Genomic DNA, 18,748 nt, shown 5'->3' with positions numbered 1-18,748 from the left:
TGGTCTGGACCCTTTAAAGACATAATCTGGGAATATGGTGGAGTTTACTGTCTAACTTGGGTTTAGCAGATCCTTTGACTAAAGCTGAATCACCTTGTGCTCCAGTTACAATTTCCTTTTTTTTTTTTTTGGTCGTTCCTGGGGCCTGAACTCTGGGCCTGCGCGCTGTCCCTCAGCTCTCCAGCTCAAGGCTAGTGCTCTACCACTTGAGCCACAGCACTACTTCCGGCTTTTTCCTTTTTCTGCTTATGTGGTTCTGAGGAATCGAACCCAGGGCCTCATACATGAAAGGCAAGCACTCTACCATTGAGCCACCTTCTTAGCCCCTGTAATTTCTTTTTTTTTGTCGGTCGTGGGGCTTGAACTCTGGGCCTGGGCGCTGTCCCTCAGCTCTTCAGCTCAAGGCGAGCGCTCTACCACTTGAGCTACAGCGCCACTTCCAGTTTTCTGGTGGTTTATTGGAGATAGGAGTCTCACGGTCTCTTCTGCTCGGGCTGGCTTTGAACCGCGATCCTCAGATCTCAGCCTCCTGAGTAGCTAGGATTACAGGCGTGAGCCACCAGCGCCTGGCCCCCTGTAATTTCTTTATTGCAAATTTTTTTTTTAACTCATATGTTTATGTGCGTGCGCGTGCGTGCACGCACACACACCAGTATTGCAGCTTAAACTCAGCTTCGTGCTCTCAACTTTCACTCAGAGCTCTACTATTTGAGCCACTTATCTACTTCCAGCTGTTTGGTGAGTAATGAACTTTCCCAGTCAGGCTGGCTTTGAACTTTAATCTTAGATCTCAGCCTCCTGATGAGCTTGGAATTAGAGGCATGAGCCACCAGTGCCCAAACTTTTTTTTTTTTTGTCGGTAATGGGGCTTTAACTCAGGGCCTGGGAGGTATCCCTCAGCTCTTCAGCTCAAGGCTAGTGCTCTTCCACTTGAACCACAGTGTCACTTCCGGTTTTCTGGTTGTTTATTGAGATAAAAGTCTCATGGACTTTCCTGCTGGGCTGGCTTTGAACCACGATCCTCAGACCTCAGCCTCCTGTGTAGCTAGGATTACAGGCATGAGCCACCAGTGCCTGGCAAACTTAATTTTTTTTAAAGCATCTCTTGAGTTGTGGGAGATTGTTTATTCTTTCTCATTTCTCTTTTCTTAGCTGTTTAGTTTATTGCTTGTGCCTTGCCCTCAACTCTTTTTACTTTTAGTTATTTTTGTGGCTTTTTGTTTTTGTTTTGTTTTTGTCAGGCCTCTGGTATAGCTGGGATAACAAAAGTGTGCAGCTACATCCAGCATTTTTTGGTCAAAATGTCTTGCTGACTTCATGCTTTCAAACCATCATTTTCCCAATCTCCATTTCCTAAGTAGCTGGAACTTAGGTTGTTTTGTTTTTATCTTATCATTAAGATACTTGGGAATAAAGATGTCTCCATTTTGCTGTTGTTAAATATTGATATGATCCCATTGAATCTTAAAGAAATTATTGGCAAAGATAAAAGTGTGTAGGTTGGGGTTAAGGCATTTTTTTTCTCTTACTTGAATTCATTATTTATTTTTTTATTTATTGCCAGTCCAGGGGCTTGAACTCTGGCCTGGGCTTCTTTTGCTCAAAGCAAGTATTCTACCACTCAAGCCACAGTGCCACTTCTGGCTTTTTTGAGAAGTTTATTGGAGATAAGAGTCCCACAGCTGGGCACTGATGGCTCACACCTGTAATCCTAGCAACTCAGGAGGCTGAGATCTGAGGATCACAGTTCAAAGCTAGCCTGGGCAGGAAAGTCCATGAGACTCTTATCTCCAATAAATAACCAGAAAACTGGAAGAGGCACTGTGGCTCAAGTGGTAGAACGCTAGCCTTGAGCTGAAGAGCTGAGGAACAGTGCCCAGGCCCAGAGTTCTAGCCCCATGACCTACCAAAAAGAAAGAGTCTCACAGTTTAACTGCCCAGGCTGGCTTTGAACCATGATCCTCAGATCTTAGCCTCCTGAGTAGCTAGGATTACAGCCATGAACCACTGGTGGCCAGCTTTACATCTTTTTTTTTTTTTTGGGTCCGGTCATGGGGCCTGAACTCTGGGTCTGGGCACTGTCCCTCAGCTCTTCAGCTCAAGGCTAGCACTCTACCACTTGAGCCACACCACCACTTCCGGCTTTTTTCTTTTTGCTTATGTGGTGCTGAGGAATCGAACCCAGGGCCTCATGCATGCAAGGCAAGCGCTCTACCACTGAGACACCTTCCCAGCCCATACATCAATTTTTATAAATACTTTAAAATCCAATTTAAGGGCTTAGAGATGCAACTCATTGGTAGAGTGCTTGAACAGTAACAGGCCCTGGCCTTGAGGTTCAATTCCCAGTACCACAAATAGAATAAACAAAACATCAGAATCTTATTTAGCTATTTCAGTGCAATTTAGTCTTGCCTGCTGGAAAGGCATATCTGTTGGTTTAATGTGAGAAATGATCAGAGTAAGTAAAGGGGGCAGGGTTTGTGTAGTATTTCTTGCTCTTTGCCTGGCTTAGCAGTGGAAGGCCACAAGACTCTGAATTGTAAATGCTGTATCAAGAATTTGACCATCCATGCCCACTTCCTTTTGCACTTTGCAAGTCCCATGAGGGAAGGCAACACTGCAGAGAGGATGATTGAGAAATTAAAAACAGGGAACAAACACCACATTGGGATAAGAAGTTCCAACAAACTACTACCAATGTGCTGGTAGTTATGTCTGAAGCCTCCCCAGGTTAGTCACAGAATGGTTAAAGAAGATGAGGGAAGTCAAGATAAAAGGAAAATCTGTCAAGTCAGATACAGAGACAACTTTAACCATAGAGGAACATTGCCTATTTAAATGAAAACAAATTCCAGAAATGTGGCCAGGGCAGAGAAAGAGGACAAACCTCTCTGAAGATAATAGGGTTGAATGAAGAAAGAGAAGATACTGTTTGCCTAATTCCATGCCCTGCCAGAATCCTTAACAACAATAAGTGCTGGTAACATATATTGCAGCTGGGTACAAAAAGTATCTCATCTCTGATGCTGTTTTACCAACCTATAACAGTTTGCTGACCAGCAAGGAGAAAAATGGGAGGAAAAAACCTTAGCAAGCTTCCAAGAGGGAAGATGTAAATCCGAAAGAGCAGAGGAGTTGAGCACTGGTGGCTCATGCCTATAATTCTAACTACTCAGGAGAGTGAGATCTGAGGATAGCAACTTGAATCTTGCCCAGGCAACAAAGTGCATGAGACTCTCATCTTCAGTTAACAACCAAAATAGGAGATGTGGCTCAAGTGGTAGAGCACCATGGTTGTTATTCTATCTTGTTTTGAGCCAAGTTCTTGATAAGTATCTCAGTTTAGCTTTGAACTCAGTACATCGCTATGTATCCTAAGCTGTCCACAAACACAAAGCTTTCCTGTTTCAGCTTCCCAACTGCTGGGATTACAGGCATACACCTCTTTCCTTTTTCAATACTTAGCAAAAGTAAAAGGCATCCCAGAGAAAAGAAAGACATTTAGGGTAACTGAGGTAGCTCAGTCAGTGGTAGAGCAATTATCACAGATCCATGGCTTAATCCTCTAGCACCACAAAAAGAAGAAAGACATATTTATTTATTTATTTATTTTGTCAGTCTTGGTGTTTGAACTCAGAGTCTGGGTGCTGTCTCTTAGCTTTTTCACTTACGGCTAGCACACTACCACTTTGAACAGCAGCTCTACTTCTGGTTTTCTGGTAGTTAATTGGAGATGAGTCACATGGAGCTGGCACTGGTGGCACACACCTATAATCCTAGCTACTCTGGAGGTTGCAATTGAAGCCAGCCAGGGCAGAAAATTCAGTGAGACACTTATCCCTAATAAACTATTCAGAAAAAGCCGGAAGTGGTGCTGATGCTCAAGTGGTAGAATGCTAGCCTTGAACACATAGAAGCTCGGGGACAGTACCCAGTCACTGAATTTAAGCCCCAGGACCAGGCGAAAAGAAAAAAAAATCTCATGGACTTTCCTGCCCAGGCTGGCTTTGAACCACAATCCTCAGATCTCAGCTTCCTGAGTATCTAGCATTACAGGCATAAGACACCAGAGCCCAGTTTAAGACATTGAATTTTAAAATTTCATTTTCTGTTTTTGAGAAAAGATTTTACTGTATAACTCAGGCTAGCTGATCCTTCTGTTTCAGCTTCTTAGATGCTCAAGTTATAGGCATCCACTAACATACCCAGCTAAGAAACCTCAGTTTGGGTTCTGTCCTTTCTCTCCAGGACCTTGATCCCTTAAACTCCCCTTGCTGCATCTAGTTGGGTCACAGCAGGTCGAAAACCCTCTGGGTTCCTTTTTAACTTGTTCAATCAAATCCATTCTGCAGTGACCTTTTACTAGGAGTTGAAAAGCAGATGGCCTCCACCTGGTTTTGCTCAGCTTGTAGCATCAAACAGTATGACATTTCCTTAGAAGGGAGGCAGGGGGACAAGGTTAGGACTAAGAGCTCTGCTCAGCAGGCTTTCTTTCCTTATTAGAGAGTTCAGTCCTTTTTTCCTACCCTGTAAGATAGAACATAGGTTTGTGATGGAGGTGCCCTGTGGAGGGAAATTATTCAGCATGGAAACTGTTTGTATTTCCCATTTTGCTATTTAGTGTCATCTAATTGGTAAGTGTTTTGTTTAAGAGACAGGAGGATAGGGGTTGACTAAGGGTTGGGTCAAGAGCCTTAACTTAGTTTATTGGCTGCTTCCAAACCTGCTTCTTATAGTGTTACCGGGACTTGGCTCTGGTGAGTCGTGATGGCATGAATATTGTCCTGAATAAAATCAACCAGATACTTATGGAGAAGTACCTGAAGTTGCAGGATACTTGCCGTACTCAGGTAAGATCAGAAGACGATCCTGGGATGGGGAGTTAACTCATAAGTAGTATGTGCTCTGCATGCACAAGGCCCTGGGTTTGATCTCCACTTCTAAAGAGGGTGGGGGTAGTATATTCCGTTCAAAATCAGAACTATTATTGTGGTTTTCTTACAGTGAAGGGAAGGAAGAGTTAGGGTCAAGTACATCTTAGCATTGTGTAACTAAATTGTAACATGACTATATTAGCTCCTTTTTCAAATTTATAGGCCCTGCTGTTTATTTCTTGTCTTCTCTCTAGTTGGTGTGGTTGGTAAGAGAACTAGTGAAGAGTGGAGTTTTGGGAGCTGATGGTGTTTGCATGACATTTATGAAGCAGATTGCAGGTGAGTTTGATGACAGGTATAAAGAAGAAAAGAAAGGAGCCTAGAGACTAAGTCTAGGCAATAGAAAATGATTAAACTCCTAAGGAATATGATTCTTAGGTTACTTAAACTTGATCTGATGCAGACATCTGCCCATATATGTTTTAGAAAGAAATGAACAAAACCACAGAAGTCATTTGTAGCAATAAATCTTTCTTTTCCTGTCAAATCCAGACCTGGGCTTAGTGGTATTCTGGATCTGGAAGGAATGAGGAGAGAAATACAGGAAGTAATTTGTTCTCATGTCATTATGCTTTCAGAAACCTAGACATCCTCCCTGGCTCTAACTCTATGTTTTGTATATTTGCTCCCTTAATTTTGACATCTGATTGGAGCCAGTCTGAGGGACAAACGATATCACAGAACAGACCCTGACATTTAGGTTTTATTATCTTAGTGTTTGTCACATCTATCTTAGCAACTGAATATGAAAGAGAGCTGCTCAAACTACCTTTTATATTCTTGATATTACATGTGTTTGTTTAAAAATTACCCTGCTAAAAACAAAAAGTAAATGCATGAAATTAAATAAAATTTAAATAGTCTTGCTGTTTTATCTCACTATTTGCCCAATGGTGCTTTGCCATCCCCCCCTTTGGTGTATGTGACTACTAATCTTTGTGCAGTGTGACTATGTGAACACTGAATCTTTTTAGATGGACTTGAGGAAAGGCATAGCATTGTTGTGCTGGACATTTTTGTCTTCTCTCCTGGCACTCTTGACACTTTTTTCCCCATTTAACACAGCTCCCACTTCTTATCCCAAGACTTTGGCCTGTCACCATTGTTAATTCTATCCCAAGAAGTTTCATAGCAAAAACTGAAGACTGGTGTCTAGAAACCCTTGGCCTGATGTGAGCCTGAGCACCTGACTCAGGACATCCAGATGCTGGGCTGAAGCTATTGCCAGCTACTTGCACCTCTCAGGCCCTGTTTGAGATACTCTCCTTTTCATCTTGCCTTTTCTTTTCTTTTTATTTGCTGGGCCTGGGCCTTGAACTTTGGGTCTGCGTGCTGATCCTGAGCTCCTTTTGCAAAGGCTAGAACTCTACTCCTTGAGCTATAACACCACTTCTGGCTTTTTCTGTGATTAATTGGAGATGAGTCTCACAGACTTTCCTGCCCAGGCTGCCTTCAACCGTGATCCTCAGATCTTAGCCTCTTAAGTAGCTAGGATTACAAGTGTGAGCCACCAGCAGTCAGCTTGTAAACTTGCCTTTTCAGGGGCCAAATTGTTCCTATTCCAATGCCTAGAGTATGGGAAAATAATCCAGAAGATTCTCTTCATTTCTGTCTGGAGGCAGAGAGGAAAACTTTAAAGTCTGACAGAAGAGAAGGCAGTTTATCCTAGCATTCTGAGCAGCAGAAATAGGACCAGCAAGATGGAGTGAGAAGATGTATTGGATTTAGCTGAACTGCTAATCAAAGCTACTGTATTCTGATTCTGTCCCTTCCTTTGAAATCAGGTGGAGATGTGACAGCCAAAAATATCTGGTTGGCAGAGAGTGTTCTGGATATCCTGACGGAGCAGAGGTAGAGTCCATCATTAAGGGTGGGGTAAGAGCCAGATATGACTATGAGGGATGTGAGTATGGGAAATGGGGAAGAAAGCATTGTGTGGCCCAAGAACTCCTTAAGTTACAGAGAGGGAGGAAGAGGCAAATGTATTAGTTGGGAATGAAATAATTAATGCTATAGTGTGCCCCAAGGAATGAAGTAGTGGGAGACAGGGTCCTTGCTAAAATATCTCTGAACCCAGGAAAAACTGGTTTTATCTGATAAGGGTTTATTTTTGAGCTAGACCTCCTTGGAATGTTTATCCTTGGGGGGAGGTGGGAGGAGAATGAGCTCAGCAGAGTAGGGCCAGCCAACCACATAGGCCTGGCAGGTACCCCTTCTTCCCTCCAAGCATCTCAGTCCAACACATGCTCTTTTTTGGAATGGCACAGCGATGGTGGGAGCAAGGAAATGATAGAGATCAGCAAGTCCTGCTTAGACTCTATATATAGGGCTTGGAGGCTCCAATGGTAGGGAACACATAGAGGATATATGAGACTTTGTAGTTGGTTCTTTCCCTTCTCCCTCAAAGAACCAGACATGGTTTGGGCTAGCTTTATATATGAATTTGGGGAGAGAGCCTTCCCCTTGGTCCTATAACCCAAATCTTTGTATTGATTAATTTTAATCTCTTTCTAGGTGAGAAAATCTAACCAAGTGATCTAGAGGGAAAATAGTATCTATATTATCTTCATTTTAGAAAAGTGGACCTCCTCCCATAATTCACACTTGTAAAAGAGCCTGCTGTGTGTGCTGTGTTCTGCTCTGAGAACTACACAGCCTGCTGTGTAGTGCCACCTAGTGCTCTGGGTACATCTGTGCAGTTACACTGGGCCTAAGTACCATCACACCAACATGAGTGATTCTACATCCTTTTCTTAGGTGTCTATATCTTTCTACTACCCTAGATGTTACAGGATATTATCCTGTCTCTTTTCATTATGCCATTGCAGGGTTCAGATATGTTCTGCTAGCTAGCAATCTTAAAAAGTGATGGGTTTTTTTTCTTCTTTTGTTCTTGCTGCCATATAGCTCTTTCCCCTAAAGCTGAATTTTTCATTACAAATGTCAAATAGCCAGCTAGCTTCCTCACCCATTCCCTGCACCCCCAACCTCAAAGTCACCTCTTTTGGTGAAAGTGAAAGCATTGAAATTTTAAACTGTGTCCTCTCCACACCCTCCTTTTAACCCCCTCCCATGTGTTTTCAGGGCTGTGGCAATAAAAAAAAAAATAGCAAGTGGGGGATGGGGATCTGCCCAGTGTCCTTGGCTAGTGTTTTCATTTTGTTGTGAAAGGAAAAGGCCAGAGTCTTAATTAGGTGGCTTGAGCAGTTTTCCGGAATCAGGATGTTGCCTGGCTGGATTAATTAAACTCCCTGTCTTCTTCCAGTTCCCTGCTTTCCAGCAGGGAGTAGCCAAAACTATCAGAAGATATTTGCTTGAGTGAGACTGCTCCCCAATTTTGGCATTTGGAGATAGCATCAGAATTTTAGGAATCTCTCCACTATGTAAAGACACCCCTTTTAAGCAACAGGGGACAAATAATTCTATCACTGTTTTCCCCTGGGAAATTCTGAAACTCCTAGGAAATGGGTTTTGCCATCCAAAACCAAGTTTTTTTTTCAGATTGTGATTTAGGGGCAGGTGACTCATTGTCTGAGGGTGGGGTCACTGGCTAGAGAGAGCACCAGGGAAAGGTTTATAGCAGGGTAGGCTGCTAATGGCCAGCCTGAGAGAAGAGCTAGCACAATGTGTTCTAAGAACTCTAGGTCCTGAAAGGTCTTGGAAGACCTTAGAGGTCCTTTGACTACCCTTAAGAGCTATTGACTTATAATTCCTTTCCCCATAGCAGACCTGGACAGAAGCTATAACTTATCCCTATCCCTGGTACCTCACCATTGCTTGGCACATTATAGGTACCTTGTAAATGTTTGAGTTGAATGCATCAACAAATAGTTATTTTATTAGAAGCTACGTAAGTAATTAAGAGTGTCTAATCCTAGTTACTGAGGAGGATGAGATCTGAGGATGATGGTTTGAAGCCAACATAGGCAGGAAAGTACTGAGACTTTTTTTTTGGTTATGGGGCTCAAACTCAGGGCCTGATCTCTTTTTCTCAAGGCTAGTACTCTACTACTTGGAGCCACAGCCTCACTTCTGGTTTTTTTTGTGGGGGGTTTTTGGTGTTTTTTTTTTTTCTTTTTGGGTGGTTAGTTAGATGAGAGTCCTGGGGACTTTTTTGCCCCAGCTGGCTTCAAATGGTAATCCTCAAATCTTAGCCTCCTGAGTAACTAGGATTATAGGCGTGAGCCACTGGCACCTGGCCAGTATTGGGATTCTTTATCTCTAATTCACCACCAAAAAAACCCAAAAAGCAACAAAAACTGGAAGTGGAGATGTGGCTCAGGTGCTAGTCTTGATCAAAAATGTTCCAAGACAGGGCCCAGGGCCCTGAGTTCAAGCCCCAGGACCAGCACACAAAAAAGAAAAAAAATAAACAAAAGAAAGGATACCTTCTTTCCTCCAAGCTTCTAGGGAATCCGGGACCTTGCACATGCTAAAGCAAGTGCTCTACCACTTGAGGCATACCTCTACCTGTCAGTCACCTGTCTTTAAAAATTAGGCACTTAGAGAAAATTAGTAAGTTATCCTTTCCTTTGCTGGTTGATAGTGGAAGGTAAATAGTGGGCTGAGCAAGCAAGTAAGCAAAAAACCTTCTCCCAGTGTCTGATCATCAAATATTTCTGAGGCATGGGACCCAAGTCCAGACAGATGAATTAGAAGAGTGAATAGGTCTAGACAGGGTATAGACTCAATGAAACTGGAAAACTGGTCATCTGGCTTATATCCTAAGCCACGAAAATGACAGGAGGGGAAGATCAGTTCACACTTCTTTTTTTTTCTTTTTTTCTTTTTTTTTTTTTTTGTCATTTGTGTCTTTCCTCCCTGCAGAGAGTGGGTACTAAAGAGCAGCATCCTCATTGCCATGGCTGTTTATACATACCTCCGTCTCATTGTTGACCACCACGGGACTGCCCAGCTCCAGGCCCTGCGGCAGAAAGAAGTAGACTTCTGCATCTCACTGCTTCGGGAACGGGTAAGGGAATAGAAGAAAATCATTGGTGAAATAGGGCCTGTTAGACAAAAGAGTTTTGGGGTAAGCTGTTAGGGCTTGATGTGAGAGTCTGATTCTTTTAGAATTTTAAAACAGTTTTAGGTGGAGAGGGGAGTAAAATTAATGTGAAAGTGAACAGGGCTTCTGCACTTCCCAGTAACTTCTCATCCTTGGTAGTAGTTCTCAACTTCTAGCTCTTCTTCTTCAACAAACAGCTAGAAGCACATCCTTTGATTCCAACACTCTTTCCTCCCCCTGTAGAACATGTTGTTCCTTTGTCCTCACTCCAGAAAGTAAACAATCCATGTTTTTATTCTCTTCCTGCCCCCTCCTATCACTCCCCACCTCCATCCCATCAAGTTTATGGAGTGTTTGATGATTGGCCGAGACCTGGTGAGACTACTTCAGAATGTTGCTAGAATACCAGAATTTGAACTGCTTTGGAAAGATATTATCCATAACCCTCAAGCCTTGAGTCCTCAGTTCACAGGTAAGTAAGTGCAAGAACAGTCTATCCTTGAGAGGTGGCAGTGTATATGTCCTGTATAAATTGAGAGGGCAGAGATTAGAAAGGGACCATCTAACAGAAGACACTTGGGACTAGCTAGGCTTTAGCTGGAAATGGAAAAATTCACGTGGTTTCTAGACAGCTCCTACTAGGCTGTCTCTAGTTCCTTGAAGAAGAAAAAAAAAAAAAGACACCCAGGCAGGCACCAGTGGCTCACACCTAGCTACTTAGGAGGCTAAGATCTGAGGATCACAGTTCAAAGCCAACCTGGGCAGGAATGGCCATGAGACTCTGATCTCCAGTTAACCACCAGAAAACGGGAAGTGGCACTGTGGCTCAAGTGATAGAGCACTAGCCTTGAGCTGAAAAGTACAGGGACAGCACCCAGGCCCAGAGTTCAAGCCCCACAAATGACAAAAAAAAAAAAAAGAAAAAAAGAAAAAAAAAGAAGTGTGAACTGATCTTCCCCTCCTGTCATTTTCGTGGCTTAGGATATAAGCCAGATGACCAGTTTTCCAGTTTCATTGAGTCTGTCAGGGACTTAATGGTCAACCCCCAAAACTGAATCAGAAGAGGAGGTGCCACTGCACTGTGGATATAACTCTGTGGTAGAGTGCCCATCTAGCTTGCCCAAGGCCCTAGGTTCAATCCCTAGCCCTTGAGAGGAAAGAAAAAAAAAAGTGTCTCTGGGAACAATCTGGCCTTTATTTCTGAGGATCCAGTCTGATCAAAATCCTCTTTAGGGAAAGGAAAGAATCTCTTATGTTTCACTCTGTCCCTTTCCCAGTGTCCTGCTGTGGTCTAAAAAATAATTCTACAATCCAGGTGCTGGTGGCATACGCCTATAATCCTAGCTACTCAGGAGGCTGGTATCTGAGAATCACAGTTTGGAGACAGCCCTGACAAGAAAGTCCGTGAGATTCTGGTCTCCGATTAAACACAGAAAAAGCTAGAAGTGGTGTTATGCTCAAGTGGTAGAGCACTAGCCTTGTGCAAAAGAGCTCAAGGACAAGGCCAGGGTCTAGAGTTCAAGCCCCAGGACTTGCAAAGAAAAAAAAAAAGAATACCAGAATCCAACGGTCAGACCATCAGGAAAAGTAAGATAGGCTTCTCGTATTTTCCCACCCATTGCAACTGCACTTATGTAAATATGAGGCTCTGAAAGGCCAGCAGAAGGGATCAGATGTGGTTGAAATCTCTGTAAGTATGCTTGACCTCCCTTGATCTTGTCTTGGAATTGTCCCATGAACAAAACCACTGGCCATTAGTACCTAGCTCAGGTTCCCCCTCTACCTTTTGGACCTGTCTGATCCTCAGACCTCTCTGTTTTCTCTTCCCTTTCAACTTGGTATAGGTATCCTACAACTTCTTCAGTCAAGAACATCCCGAAAATTCCTAGCATGTCGCCTAACTCCTGACATGGAGACTAAACTCCTCTTCATGACTTCCCGGGTGAGTATTACAGCAGCAAGAGGAATTGCAGGTCTTTGTTGGGCTTCTTGTCTGTCAGCAGATCTGTTACCATTGAGTTCTGGTGTTAACCAGTGACCGAGTAAATGCCCCTTACCACATGGCTGCTGGCTCTTTCCTCTAATCATTCTAAACTTACAACATTGTGCATGGTGCTGAGGATTGGGGGTACATTGCTGAATAAATAGATAGGATTCTAGCTAATTTTTTTTTTTCCTTTTTGGGGGATTTGAACTTGTACTCAAGCTTGCTAGGATAGTGCTCTACACTTAAGTCATCTCTGTTTTTCACTTGTTATTTTTGAGTTAGGGTCTCACTTTTCACACCAGCATGTGCCTGCCAGAGCTGTAATCTACCTACTTTAGGGTTCCCTTTGTTGCTAGGATCATAGGTGCATCATAGTCGCTAGGATCATAGGTCCCTCAATCCAGCTTTCCTCCATGGGGAAGGAGTCTCATGGACTTTTCTGCTCAGGCTGGCTTGGATCTGGAATCTTCCCGATCTCAGCCTTCTATATAGTACCATTGCACCCTGCTGCAGAATTATAAAGTCTTGTGAACTTTTCTTCCTGGTTTGGCCTTAAGCTAGGATCCTCCCTTTCTCAGCCTAAGTAACTAATGTGTCACTGGCCCTTGACCTGAATTCCAGCTCTTTTGAAGCTTTTGTTCTGTCTCAAACAGTGATACCAAGTTGCATATAAATGATACTTTTACTAGTGTGAACTGGAGTATAAAACTAGTAAAGTGAGCCTGGTGCCAGTGGCTCATGCCTGTAATCCTAGCTGCTCAGGAGGCTGGGATCTGAGGATCACAGTTTGAAGCCAGCCAGAGCAGAAAAGTCCCCATGAGACTCTTATCTCCAGTTAACCACTCAAAAACCAGAAGTGGTGCTGTGGCTCAAGAGGTAGAGCACTAGTCTTTAGCACAAAGAGGTTCAGGGACAACACCTAAGCCCTGAGTTTAAGCCCTACAGCCAGGGGAAAAATAACTAGTTACGTGAGAATATCAATCTGGTAGTGGTTATTCTTGGAGAACTATGAGCAGTCAGGAAGAGAGCCATAGTTTCCAAACATGGCTGAACTCTGATAGAATTGCTTGAGGAGCACAAATGGACCTTAGGGGTCCCATTCTCCCAGAGATCTGATTGAGGAATCTTGTTTTTAGCAGCTCCTCTTGATTAATACTAGAGAACTAATGCCCTAGCCAGCTTTCAGATTCCCAAGAAATCCCAGAGAACTGGGCTATCCTTTGTGGTAGCCAAAAGGTAGTTAAGTGTTGGAATTTAGATTCAAGTTAGTTTAAAAAAAAATGGTGTTTTTGTTTTGTTTTGTTTTGGTCAGTCATAGGGCTTGAACTCTGGGCCAAGGCATTGTCCCTGAGCTCTTTTGCTCAAGACTAGTGCTCTACCACTTGAACTACAGTGCTACTGATGGTTTTCTAGTGGATACTTGGGGGACTTTTCCTGCCTGGGCTAGCTTCAAACTTTGATCCTCAGATCTCAGCCTCCTGAGAGCCACCAGCACCTAACAAGTTAGTTAAAATTAATGATACTTAAAGCTTATGACATTTCAAATGCTCAGTAGCTACCATTATTGTTAAAAATCCTATTGGATAGTGTTGATCTAGATGTAGCCTTTTTTTACCTTTCTGTTCTCTTTTGAAGTTTTCTGCTGGGAATAGAAGAGAAACCAGATCCTCCTGCAGTTAATGTTGCTGTTTGTTGTCTGATTAGGGGAAGGACTTGGGAAAGAAGTTCGAAGAATTTGTACCTTGAATAATGGTCCTGTTAAATCAGTCAGCATAAGGAAGTGCTTGTTCAGTGCAGAGTGGTTAATAGGTACAGGTTTACTCTTGAGGAACATTCCTTACTGCTTGCCAATTATTCAAGAAAATAAGGAAGGATTATGTTTATAACCAGAGAGACAAAGACTAGTATAGAAGTAAGGAGTCAAAAATGGACTGTAGTTGCTGTTGGGGGTAAATGTGGCATCAAGTTGGTGGCAAAAATGAATGCATCAGGGGCTGGGAAGGTGGCTCAGTGGTAGAGCACTTGCCTTGCATGCATGAGGCCCTGGGTTTGATTCCTCAGCACCACATAAGCAAACAGAAAAAAGCCGGAAGTGGCGCTGTGGCTCAAGTGGTAGAGCGCTAGCCTTGAGCTGAAGAGCTGAGGGACAGCGCCCAGGCCCAGAGTTCAGGCCCCACGAATGGATGCAAAAAAAAAAAAAAAATGAATGCATCACTGACATGAAAGGTGAGCTAGAAAGACTGAGCAGTTGTTTTTGTTTTTGTTTTTGTCAGTCGCAGGGCTTGAACTCTGGGCCTGGGCGCTGTCTCTCATCTATTCAGCTCAAAGCTAGTGCTCTACCACTTGAGCCACATTTCTGGTTTTCTAGTGGTTAATTGCCCAGACTGGCTTTGAACTGCCATCCTCATATCTCAGCCTCCTGAGTAGGATTACAGGCATGAGTCACTGGCACCCATCTTTTGAGAAGTTTTTCTTTTAATTTTATTATTATTATTAAGGTGTTGTATAGAAGTTACCTTTTATCATCAGTTTTTTTTATACCTCCTCTTCTTCCTCTTCCTTCTTTCCTCCCCCTCTTCCTTCTTACAGTTGAGTGATATTCATCTTCTCCTTCCCCTTATATCCTTCTCCTTTCTCCTTCTTCTTCTTTCCTCCTCCTTTTTCTCCTCCTCCCTCTGCCTCTTCTTTTCCTTCTTTCTTTCTCCCCCTCATTCTCCCCTTCCCTCCCTGCTCCCCCTCCTCCCTTCTTCTCTTGCTCTCCTCCTCCTCCTTCCCTTTTCCCTTCTTATTCTTCCTTCTTAGTCTTCATCCCTTTTTTTTTTTGTCGGTCATGGGGCTTGAACTCTGGGCCTGGGCACTGTCCCTCAGCTCTTCAGCTCAAGGCAAGAGCTCTACCATTTGAGCTACAGCGCCACTTCCAGTTTTCTAGTGGCTTATTGGAGATAGGAGTCTCATGGTCTTTCCTGCCTGGACTGGCTTTGAGCCTCGAACCTCAGATCTCAGCCTCCTGAGTAGCTAGGATTACAGGCATGAGCCACCGGTGCCTGGCTAGCAGGATATTTAAATAGTTTTTTGTTGTTGTTGTTTTGTTTTGTTTTGTCGGTAGTGGGGCTTGAACTCTGGGCCTTGGGCGCTATCTCTGTGCTCTTCAGCTCAAGGCAAGCGCTCTACTGCTTGAGCCACAGCGCCACTTTATCCTTATTTTTCATTCTTTCTCTTTCTTCTCTTCCTCCTCCACCTCCTCCTTTTTCTTCTTCTTTTCTCTATTTCTTCTCCTTTTCTCTATTTCTTCCCCTTCTCCTTCTCTTTCTTCTTTGCTTGTACTAAAGGTTAAGAGTCTCCCAGATTTGTCTGCCTGGGCCAACTTCATACTGAGATTCTCAGATCTCACAGATCTCAGCCACCTGAGTATCTAGGGTTATAGGCATGATCCATTGGCACCCATCTGTTTTCCTCTGCTCAGGAATTCCATTGTCCTTTCTAAGTTTCTTTTTCAATTTCTTCCTCCTCTAGGTACGGTTTGGTCAACAAAAACGATACCAAGATTGGTTTCAGCGTCAGTACCTGTCAACCCCAGACAGTCAGTCTCTGCGATGTGACCTCATTCGCTACATCTGTGGTGTAGTTCATCCTTCTAATGAAGTACTAAGTTCAGATATCTTGCCCCGATGGGCCATCATTGGTTGGCTCCTGACAACATGCACGGTAAACACTTGGGGTAATGGATAGAGAATATTGAGTAGCCAAGGATGCCTCTCCCATACTGTTCCTTACTGACTCTCCAGGTACAGCTGAACCCTAAGGGCCCTTTGTTGTGGTCCCCTGAATGCCTTCTATTGTGTCTCTAGAACTTAATCCTGTTCTTGGGATTGAATAAGTTCATCTACTTTTTACTGCCAATTCTCAAAAATTTAGATTTCTTTTAGCTTTTTTCTTTTAGATTCTAGAAACCACAAATAGTTATTCCTCTGAACTTTTTCTTTTTTTTTTTGGTTGGTCATGGGGCTTGAACTCTGGGCCTGGGCACTATCCCTGAACTCTTGAGCTCAAGGCTAGCACTCTACCATTTGAGCCACAGCGCGCCACTTCTGGTTTTCTGGTGGTTAATTGGAGATCAGAGTCTCATGGCCGTTCCTGCCCAGGCTGGCTTTGAACCTCGATCCTCAGATCTCAGCCACCTGAGTTGCTAGGATTACAGATGGCATGAACCACAGGCACCAGGCTTGAACTATTTCTTTTTTCTTGTGTGTGTATGTATATGTGTATGTGCACCCCAGTCTTGGGGATTGAACTCAGGGCCTGGGCACTGCCCCAAGCTTCTTTTGCTCAAGGCTAGGACTTTACCACTTGAGCCACATTGCCACTTCCAGCTTTTTCTGTTTATGTGATACTGAGGAATTGAACCCAAGGCCTCTTGCATGCAAGGCAAGCACTGTACCATTGAACCACCTTCCCAGCTCTCTGAACTGTTTCTTATTTGAGGGTTGTATTGTTTTGTTTTTGAGACAGGGTCATGCCATGGAACCCAAACTGCCTTAAACTGCAGTCTTCCTGCTGCAACCTCCTGGGTGTTGGGATAGGGCTTGCATTCTTTAGACCCTCACCTCCATGCCTTTGGCATTGGTTTATATACATTACTTCCCTTCAACAAAGATAGTGAATCCAAAAAGAACCCATTTCCTTCCCTGTGTTTGTTTTCCTTTCTTTACCTGGTGAGAGACTATCCATCTTCTAATATCTACCTGCCCTCTGACCTCTTTTTTTTGTTGTTGTTGTTGCTAGTCCTGGGTCTTGAATTCTGGGCCTGGGCACTGTCCCTGAGTGTCTTTTGCTCAAGGCTAGCACTCTACCTCTTGAACCACAGCACTACTTCCAGCTTTTTCTGTTTATGTGATACTGAGGAGTCGAACCAGGGCTTCATACATGCTAGGCAAGCACTCTACCACTAAGCCACCTTCCCAGCCAGCCCCCTGAACTCTTCTGAGAAGGTCTCCCCTATCTGCCTGGGTCCTTGAAATGTGCCAATCAAATATGAGAACCCGCTGCTCCTAGTGGGTGTTTTCTGGAAGGGCAGTCTTCTATGACAACACTCATCTCATCTTAAGTCAGAATAGGTGAGTGTTGCCTCAACTCATGATGATCAATGGACTCCTAAATGTTCTCTGTATGGGAATTAGAGATGTGTACTATTAGATGTGTGAAGAACCCAGGCCAAATCCCATCCCCAAGATTGGTAAGACAACTGTGTAAACACATACAGATAACACAGATTGTTAGGTTCTTCCTTACCTACGGAGGGAGTAGACAAATGGCCCTGGAATCTGTCCTGCGCATCTGAAAAAAGGGAGCTGGTTGATGAAATAACCTTTTTTAACCTCTTCTTTTCCAGTCAAATGTTGCTGCCTCCAATGCTAAGCTGGCTTTGTTTTACGATTGGCTGTTCTTTAGTCCAGACAAGGATAGCATTATGAACATAGGTATGTGCTTGAGACCAGTCAGCACACCTCTTCCCCATGTGCTCAGCCCTCATTGCCTTGTCCTAGTGACAACAGTCATAAATCTCAGGCAGTGTGGAGGAGAGCTGATTTATCTGGGAGCAGTGCCATTGTTCTCATCTGTTCTCCTTTGACCTACAAGGAAAATTGCTTTGACAGGGCCAAGCAATCATCCCACCCGCTTCTCACATCTTTATGTTTGGGCTTTGGCATGGTGAGGAGGGTCTAGGTAGAGGAAAAGTATGCCACATTCTGCTTTTCCTCTATTCCTACCTCACTTCTCCAAGCTTAATGCTAGGGACAAGAAGGGAAACAAAATGGGAGTTGATTTTCTTGGGTCTTTTCAGTAACAATGTGAGGAGTAGACATATACATTTCCCAGAGTCACTCATAGGTAGACATCCATTTTTGGACATGGAAACAGTTTCTAATGTAGAGGGCCCTTTACTTCCACGTTCTCTAGAGCCAGCCATCCTGGTCATGCATCACTCCATGAAGCCCCACCCAGCCATCACTGCCACACTCCTGGACTTCATGTGTCGTGTAAGTTGTATGGCCCTCTCTCCTCTTGGTTGCTGGATGAGCAAAGTTAGGTGTATCTCCACTAACAGTGGAGTCTCTGCAGGGGTCATTGTGGGAGCAGAAGTGCTCATGAGTTCTACCCCCAAGTTAGCAAATGTATTCATTCCCCACTGTCTGCAGCTGGATTGGTCCTTGTTTCCATAGGGGTTTCTCAGTGGCAGGATGATAACTCAAGGTAGAATTTAGTCTCCTTGAGGAGCAGCTGGGTCCAGTAAGTGTCCTGTCTAGTCCTGACTTTGTAGCTTAGAGTGGTCCAGAACACTATGGTTCTCTTTGCCACCATAGGTCTCAGTGTCACCTGACCAAAGCCAAAACAGCTTTTTAGGTCAAATTCAGAAAACTGTGACTAGAGGGTCCTATGCTTATTCTTTCTACTTCTTCCCCTTCCAGATCATTCCCAACTTCTATCCACCATTGGAGGGCCATGTGCGACAGGGTGTCTTTTCTTCCCTCAACCACATTGTGGAGAAACGGGTTTTGGCGTAAGAAATGTCTGTGTAGGGGATTGGGGCTGGGGAGAGGCAATTCTCCATTTCTTACTATTAGGTATAGCCCCATCCAGGCCATGTGTATCCAAGTAATGCTATACCACTGCTGTTCCTCTCCTCTGACAGGTGTAAAAAGCACAGCTTCACCTTCTACTGCCGCGAGTGTGTCCTCTTGACTTGTAGAGGAATATCTCTTTTGCCATCATTAAGAAGGGCTTCCAGTGCTTTCTATCCCGCAGGCACCCCTGTGA

At 43.8% G+C, this 18,748-nt stretch overlaps 1 protein-coding gene across 1 annotated transcript in view; it reads left to right on the top strand.

Annotated features, from left to right (window-relative positions):
• Ints3 (integrator complex subunit 3) overlaps nt 1-18,748 on the top strand; it is a 49,439-nt gene that overhangs the window by 13,185 nt on the left and 17,506 nt on the right. Inside the window, exons 4-13 of the mRNA XM_042681901.1 lie at nt 4,740-4,853; nt 5,132-5,216; nt 6,722-6,788; nt 9,765-9,909; nt 10,288-10,417; nt 11,790-11,887; nt 15,446-15,637; nt 17,322-17,409; nt 17,891-17,970; nt 18,400-18,491. Coding sequence (XP_042537835.1) covers nt 4,740-4,853; nt 5,132-5,216; nt 6,722-6,788; nt 9,765-9,909; nt 10,288-10,417; nt 11,790-11,887; nt 15,446-15,637; nt 17,322-17,409; nt 17,891-17,970; nt 18,400-18,491 — 1,091 coding nt within the window. The remainder of the gene's footprint in view (nt 1-4,739; nt 4,854-5,131; nt 5,217-6,721; nt 6,789-9,764; nt 9,910-10,287; nt 10,418-11,789; nt 11,888-15,445; nt 15,638-17,321; nt 17,410-17,890; nt 17,971-18,399; nt 18,492-18,748) is intronic.

Source organism: Dipodomys spectabilis, unplaced genomic scaffold, assembly GCF_019054845.1.
Source record: "Dipodomys spectabilis isolate Male_0828 unplaced genomic scaffold, ASM1905484v1 ptg000069l, whole genome shotgun sequence".
Lineage (NCBI taxonomy): Eukaryota > Metazoa > Chordata > Mammalia > Rodentia > Heteromyidae > Dipodomys > Dipodomys spectabilis.
Note: the sequence above shows the minus strand (reverse complement) of the source record. Positions and strands in the feature narration are given on the sequence as shown.